The sequence below is a fragment of the Alnus glutinosa genome, chromosome 12, assembly GCF_958979055.1.
Source record: "Alnus glutinosa chromosome 12, dhAlnGlut1.1, whole genome shotgun sequence".
Lineage (NCBI taxonomy): Eukaryota > Viridiplantae > Streptophyta > Magnoliopsida > Fagales > Betulaceae > Alnus > Alnus glutinosa.
In genome coordinates this window covers 8,038,500-8,046,636 of record NC_084897.1, presented here as the reverse complement: position 1 = coordinate 8,046,636, position 8,137 = coordinate 8,038,500, and the positions used below count along the sequence as shown (strand labels likewise).

General features: G+C 37.1%; 1 protein-coding gene across 1 annotated transcript; it reads left to right on the top strand.

The window, feature by feature from the left end:
- Positions 1-981: 981 nt before the first annotated feature.
- On the top strand, positions 982-7,737 carry LOC133852317 (F-box/kelch-repeat protein SKIP30). The gene is made up of 2 exons (XM_062289055.1): positions 982-1,190; positions 6,378-7,737. The coding sequence occupies exon 2, from the start codon at positions 6,461-6,463 to the stop codon at positions 7,496-7,498; it is 1,038 nt and encodes a 345-aa protein (XP_062145039.1). The 5' UTR covers positions 982-1,190; positions 6,378-6,460; the 3' UTR covers positions 7,499-7,737.
- The last annotated feature ends 400 nt before the right edge of the window (positions 7,738-8,137 follow it).

Sequence of the window (8,137 nt, the reverse complement as noted above, 5' to 3'; positions counted from 1 at the left end):
CGAGATGCGTAATTTTCATTCATGTCGTCCACTTCTATACTCTCTCCTTCCATTAAAATCCTTCATATATCCTAACACATCTCTCTAAGGAGACAATTATCTCTGCTAAATGACTAGAAACAATTAATCCTGTGCCACACGGAAGCCAATACTAAATTAATGACCAGTTAGGCAAAGGCTAATTGATCTGTTAGGCGACGGATGTGACGGTCCAATTAGAAATCACCTGGTCAACAATAATAATAGAAGAAAGTCTTCAAGGTTCACCACTTCACCTTATTGTTGGTATGAGATTATATATTGAATACAACATTTTGTTATTGCTTAAAAAATAGACACATATCTATTAATTTAACTTAGAATACACATATTCATACAATTTTTACAATTAATTAATTATAAGTAATGCTACATATTATATTTTTATCACACAAATATTTCAAAATGCTTATATAACAGTCCAAATCAATTATTATATTAACTTTTGCTAAAAAATTAAGAATTAATATCAATATTATTATGAGATATCTATAAAGTAAAAAATATAATACATAGAACCTGAATGGTGTTGAGCTTTCAAATCTTTGTGGTTGAAAAAATTAATTAATATTCAATTTCAAGCACCTTAAGAAGAGAAGAAAAGAAAAGAAAAGAGTAATGAAATGTCAACAATCAGAGCCAGTTAAGCAAGAATAAGCAAGGACAATTTATTTATTTTAAATTTTCCTATCATTTCAATCACGTGCAAAACATGTGTGAACCCAACTTTTTGAGTAAGGAAAATGGAAAATAACCAAAATACCATTACAGTGAGAAAGAAAAACAAAATTAATTTTAAGGATTTAGGAATATCCCAAGCCCCAAGGTGCCTATTCTGCGTGTTTAGGGTAAGCCGAATACGTACGCAGGAGGTTTTTGTAAAACGAAATGAAACGAAAAGAAATAGAAGAAAATCCCAATTCATTTCACATTCTCATAAATAACGCTCATATAAAATAAAAGAAAGTACACATGTCTTAGAAAAACATTTTATTTTGTAATAACACTCGTTTGTCCGAAAGGTGTGAGAGTCATCCGCTTAGGCAAAGCTAATCCTACGCTACCCACCTTCTTTGTCTCTCTTTTTCTCTGTGGAAATCTAAGCTGAAAGAGCGCAAATCTTTGGTTCTCCACTGGGTCTGGGCTTTGAGGTAACACCGACTTGTCTCTCTCTCCATCTGTGCAAGCCAAATTTGACACAATTAGAGTCATTTTACTTGTGTATATTTGAGCATAATTTACGGGAAATCGCTTCAAGCTTTGGTTTAATTTTGAAATTTATTGACTACCCATGTTTTTTGAGGTTGAGTTCCAAGTGGGGGTTTTATTTTTTATTTTTTAAGCTGAAGAACTGCAGTTTTTGTCTTCGTTAGAGGATGCTTTGTATGTACGCTGAAAAGTGCGGGTTTGATTTTCATTCTGTTGTTATGCTTTTCGATTTTCTTGTGTTTGTAGATGAATTGGTCAATAAACTGGGCAGAAGAGTGCTTCGTTGCGATTTTAGAATTTGATTAACTATGTGCAGCTAAATGAATTTCCGGTTGCTTTATTGCCTTTATGTTTCCTTGATTTTGTTTTTACATAAGCAGAAATGCATGTGGGGTATACTTGAAAGTTAAGAGCTGTATTGACAATCTTAGTGCTTTGGGCATGGATCATGTGTCAATAGAGACGGTTGGTGTTCTTTAGTCAAATTGTCGTGTATGTCTTCTTAGGTCGTAAGCTTTCTTTAATTTCTGAATGACAGAGAAAAGCTATCACAGATCTCATACTGTTAAATCTGTGTTTTTATTGACTTATACTCACAGAAATATAGTAAATAAGTGCCATTTGTTGAATTACATGGTGCCTTTGTGTCAAATATTGAAATCCCATTTCTGGAAATTTGAGTGTGGAATTTGAGGAATGAGGTAGGCCTGGTGTTGATTAGTTGTCAAAAGACCAAACTTTTCATGAATTGATTTATCTTTTTTGTTTTTGTTTCATGTATCATATCCTGTCGTGTATCCTGAGATGCATGAACACAAAATAAAACTTATAGAAAAAGAATATGCATGTATACATGAAAACAAATCATCCAATAAAATTTAAGAATCACGAACTAAAAATGAATGGTCCAATCCAAAGTCTCTAGAAAACTCCAAATATGAAGAACAATTTTTTTTTTTATATATAAAAAATATAAAAGAATATCTTCAATCTTTGATAGCTTTTGTTTACGGATAAGCCATAAAAGATGTTTGGGGACCCTAAAAGATTTAACTATCCAAGAAAAACCATAAATAAAGAAATAAAAGGATGCATTTTTTTGAGTGTATATAAAAGAAAGCCGCTCATCACACAATATGTGATAATGAATTATCTAATGGCCTTTTTCAATACTTCCAAGCGATTTGGAACTTTTTACAAACAATGCAATTCGTATTGGATGAGTACACTGTAGGATTAATCCAATTCTAAGAACTATGGTCTTAGTTTCAAATCTGAACCAATTCAAAAGGTTTATTGTGAAGTTTCTGCAGTCAATTAAAAAAAAAAAAGTTTCTGCAGTCAATTTGCTTTTTCTTCAGTTGGGACTAATGTTTTTGTGGATGTTATGTAATCCTACATAAGTTCATACCATACTCTTAACTTTTCTTATATCTGGATATACTTTAATGTATTTATTGGACGTTAGGTGGACAGCCAACATAAAAGTTTTAGTCTGAAAGGGTATTATAGAATCAACAGGTCCTTTGAAAATCATAGATGGGCTGTTCTATATGGATGTTCTGCTTCTTATGCCATTGGCTTACTACAAAGGGATTTTATTCTACATTCTACAGAAAATCTAAGAAACAGCATCTAGCCATGCTCATAATTAACTATATTGCTCTTTTACAAATTCTTGAGTGACTATGACATTGAAATCGTGATTAAAACATCTTTCTTGTTGCTCATTTTATTGCACAAAAATTGTCGAATTGTGAAAGAAATCAGGTTCTTATCTAAATTATTTGTTGAGTTTCTTGTCTTTTCCTCATCCTTTGTGAGATTTTTTTTTGATAACCTGGTAAAGCATCCCCTACACATTGGTTGGGTAAAACTTAGGCTTTCGCCCGCGGGCGTGGCCCCAAGGAATTGTTTGCACTCAAGGGGGGTTGAAGGCACCAAAGCCAAGTAACTTACGACTCAACCCCTTTGTGAGATTTGAATAGAGGGTTTGTAGCATTTACGATCAATGATTTAGAAAGGGTGTTGTGAGTTCCTATATATTAATTCATTCTTCTTAAAGCCTTTTGACGTCTCAAATATGAAATAGAGATTGAACCTCCAGCTTTAAATTTGAAAATTTCAGCTTAGTTCTGTTATTAAAAGTCTATATGTCATGGGTTGGTTTATCTCAATTAAACCCTAGATTGAGATCTCATATCAAAAGTCACGTGTCTAGACCTTATCCAATTGACTGGTTATTTATCTTTGTTTTAGTTGTTTGGAAATTTTGAGGCCAAAAATGCCGAAATTGGATCCCCCTTGTTTGGTTTCACAGGGATTACAAGATTGATGGAGAGTGTGAAAGTATATGTAGTTTAGTAGACTAATGATGAATTTGGTCAGGATATTTATGGGTTGAATTATTTGAAATAAGGGAAAGATCAGTTTTCATGCGATTTCAATTTATTCCCTAGGTTTCATTTAGATTCTAAGGCTTTCCTCTTATGTCAAATAGGTTCCTCCGTCAATTTACCGCCCAATTAATTAACGGGGCATGTCACGTCAGACCAATAAATTAATATCACATGGCACATTTTCTTTAAAATTACAAATATACTCTAAATAAAAAATTTAAAAAGTTATTTAAAGAGAGAGAGAGAGAGAGAGGTGGCCGGTAACCTCTGGTGAGGGGTGGCCAGCCACCAATTACTAGTGAGGGGGGCCGCCCCTCACCGGATGAGGGGTGGCGACCCCTCACCGGATGAGGGATGGCAACCCCTCTCCTATGAGGGACAAGGTCCCCTCACAGAGGGGTGGCCACCCCTTTTTGTGGGGGCGGCCTCCCCTTTCCCCCATTTCCAAATTACAAACACACCTATGACACTCTTATACTGAAAATGAGGGAGATCCTTCACATCCAGAGAGGGCAATTCAGGAACCAGATCAGGGCTAAGTTCTGGGAGGTGGTTTGCGCGAAGCACGGGATTGACTGGTACTTGGGGAACAACCTCCAGCTGGAGTGCGTCAACGTCTACTACAACGAGGCCAGCTGTGGCCACCTCGTCCCTCGTGCATCCTCATGGATATCAAACCTGGCACCATGGACAGCGTCCAATCCAGCTTCTACGGCCACATCTCCCCCCCCCCCCCCCCCCCCCCCCCCCCCCCCTTCTCAACTTCGTCTTTGGTCAGTCTGATGCCGGAAACAATTGGGCCAAGGGACACTATCCAAGGGTGCCAAGCAACCTCTTTGTGAGGGGACGTTGCCCCTCACAATAGAGGGGCCACCAGCCACCACCCCTCATCCGGTGAGGGGAACCCTCCTCACCAGTTAGTGGTGGTCACCTCTCTTGAAAAAAAAAACTGTTTCTAAGTTTTTAAATTTTTTATTTATGGTATATTTGTAATTTAATGTAATTGTGCCATATGGCACATACAGTGGATACATAACGTGTCAAACGAGAGTCATGTGACATTAATTGATTGATTTGATTTGACATACTGTTAATTAATTGGACGATAGATTGACGGAGGGACTTATTTGAAACCTTAGAAAAACCGAAGGACTTAATTGTCAAAATTGAAAACCTAAAGACTAAATTGAATTCTCATGAAAATCTAGGGACTAAATTTGATTTTTCCCTTGAAATAAACGTTGGTAGTGTAAGATCATAGGTTTGAATCCCTAGATCTGAAAATTCTGAACCTCTTTCCTTAGCCAATTGGGGCTATTATACCTATGCTAGTGTATTGTTCTTTTTGTTTTTTTTTTTTTTTGTCTTCTCAACATTCTTTTTAGATAAATGCTAGATACTATAATTTTATCAAACAACGCTAACGTGACACTCTGAACTAACCATTGGATTAATCATTGTTAAATTATATATATATATATATATATATATAAAAGATCCAATGGTTGATTTGGAGTGCCACATCAACATTGTTGGACAATTCTAGGATAAAAATATAGTATTTAACATTACTCTTCTTTTTATTATGTATCACTTGTTCAACCAAATCAATTCAATTTGCTTGACATGGTGCATTGGGATTGAGTTTACTTGGAGAACTTTTATGAGCTGAAAACTTCTATGATCTTTATTTTGGCAGAAAATTTCTGGATGAGTGTACAATGGTTAGCTTTTATATGTATAGTTTAGCATTCCTGAGTGTGGTGTGTTAGACTTCAGCCCTATAATCTTTGTATATGACATTTATGGGTTCAAGCCTCATTTACTTTCTCAAAGTTTTCATCCATAAGAACTTATCATTGAAAAAAAAAAGGGCTTTCATCTACAAGAAAAAAATCCTGCAGAACCTGTAGTTTTTCGATGGACATTACTTTTGGTATAATTTACTGCCATTCTCAAATATTTTTCATACTACCTTTAAGTTAGTTGTTGCTGGAGATTGTATGATCTATGATGGATGGAACTTGCATATAGGTTTTAATGGCTGTGATGTCATTTTTTACCCCTTTGTTTTATGAATCATGTCGATATCATGACTTAAACATCCTAAATCCTTACCTTCATGCTTGTTTGTAACAATTTTCTTTTACCCAGATCACGTTTAAGTTCCGATTTCTGAAGTTGACCACAAATTCCTTACAGCCCCTTTATGCCATTACCCTCTATTATAGTTAATTCCCTCATAAGCCCCCTGTTTATCGAATGTTGCACGCAGCTGCACATGTAAATTCTTATAATTTCCCAAATTAGAAATCGCACAGAAACTAACAACAGTTCCCTGGCCATTGCAGCAGGACCTCCCCCCTTCCCCCTCAACACCCCTTCTAATTTTATTCAGGTCTCTTTGGATTCCTCATGGATGTACATTATATAATTGTGCATTTGTGTTAGCAAAGGAATTGGAAAGAGTCATTTTTCTTCCTGTGCAATATTTATTTGTTTATTTTTTTCCATGAGATGGTTCAATCTCAAAATATACGTTACCATTATTGGTGGTGATGCTTGCGGCCTCCGGCTTTTGCCTTCTGATGCCCTGTGAATGCTTCAAAAGATAGATATAATGATTCCATTTTCATTAAAAGTCAGTTGTGCTTGATTTGTCATTAATGCTAAATTCAATAGCAATTACTTTGTTCTCATATTTCCATGTCCATATATTTGATGTTTCAGAATGCTCATGCCAATGCTGCCTCTAAGAATAGCAAGAAATAATTGATGGAGAATCATATGAAACAGATGAAACAGTGATTATTATGTCTGGGCTGATTGAAGGTCTTCCTGACGCTGTTGCTCTTATGTGCCTTGCACTTGTCCCTTTCTACCTTCATCCTAAGTTGGAGCTCGTTTCACGTTCCTGGCAAGCTGCTATTCGTAGCCCTGAACTATTTAAAGCTCGGCAGGAGATAGGTGCAACAGAGGATCTGTTATGCGTGTGCGCTTATGACCCTGAAAATTTATGGCAGCTTTATGACCCTCTCCACGACCTTTGGATTACACTTCCAGTTCTCCCCTCCAAAATTAGGCACCTTGCCCACTTTGGTGCCGTCTCCGCTGCTGGAAAACTGTTTGTGCTTGGTGGTGGCAGTGACGCTGTTGACCCATTGACTGGTGACCAAGATGGGAGCTTTGCTACCAACGAGGTATGGTCATACGACCCTGTAACTCGGCAGTGGTCCCCTCGTGCACCTATGCTTGTACCTCGTTCTATGTTCGCATGCTGTCTTTTGGATGGAAAAATAGTTGTTGCTGGTGGTTTCACCAGCTGCCGAAAATCAATTTCTCAAGCGGAAATGTATGATCCAGAGAAGGATGTGTGGATTCCAATACCTGATCTCCACCGCACCCACAATTCAGCATGTTCAGGGGTTGTGATGGGAGGAAAGGTGCACGTCTTGCACAAGGGGTTGTCGACGGCGCAAGTCTTGGATAATCCGGGGCTTGGATGGACGGTTGAGGATTCTTGCTGGCCCCAGGGTCCAATGGCAGTTGTTAAGGGTGCACTATACGTGATGAGTCATGGAATCATTTTGAAACAGGATGGGAACTTGAGGAAGGTGGTGGTTTCAGCATCTGAATTTCGTAGGAGGATTGGGTTTGCAATGACTGGGCTCGGAGACGAGATTTATGTTATTGGTGGAGTTCTTGGTCCTGACCAGTGGAACTGGGACATTGAACAAATGTCTGATGTTGATGTTCTGACAGTTGGGAGTGAGAGACCAACTTGGCGCCAGGCAGCTCCCATGACAAGATGCTGTGGAACTATTTTTGGGTGTACACAGCTAAGAATTTAGGTCTCTCTATTTGTTCTGTTTTTTTTTTTTTTTTTGCTGTGAAATTGTACTGTTGTTGCGAATTTAGATCCCTCCTTTTGAATACAATGAATGAGCTACCTTGTTTTATTTGTAAGCCATTATCCTTGGCCTTGTTTTCTTCTGCTGCTTTGTACTTGTGAAGGTCTAGCACCAGTGGAATGGACAAAATATTAGTGTTACCTTGCATCAATTTTATTCAAGTGTTTGTTCAAAAAGAACGACGACCAATTTGTTTGTTTACTAGATTTTTTTTCTATAATCTTTTGTTAAGCTCGTGACCAAGTTGGGAGAGAGAGAGAGAGGACTGCTCATCGAGTCGGTTTCAGCCGACCGATGGATGGTTTTGACCCAAATTGATCAATTTTAGGGAGGATTTATCCTTAGGTTTGTAAGTGAACAAGTCCGTTCAGTAACTCGTTCGAGATCAATTTAGATAAACTTAATTTGAATTCAGTTCTTTAATATATGAGTCGTTCGTGAATATAAAATTATGTTTGATTATTAAATAAGACATATTTGTATAAACATGGCTCAGCTCGATTAAAGCTTTTGAACATAACTCGTATCTATTCGGCTCGACTGGTTAGCTCATTCATATATATATATATTAAACATATA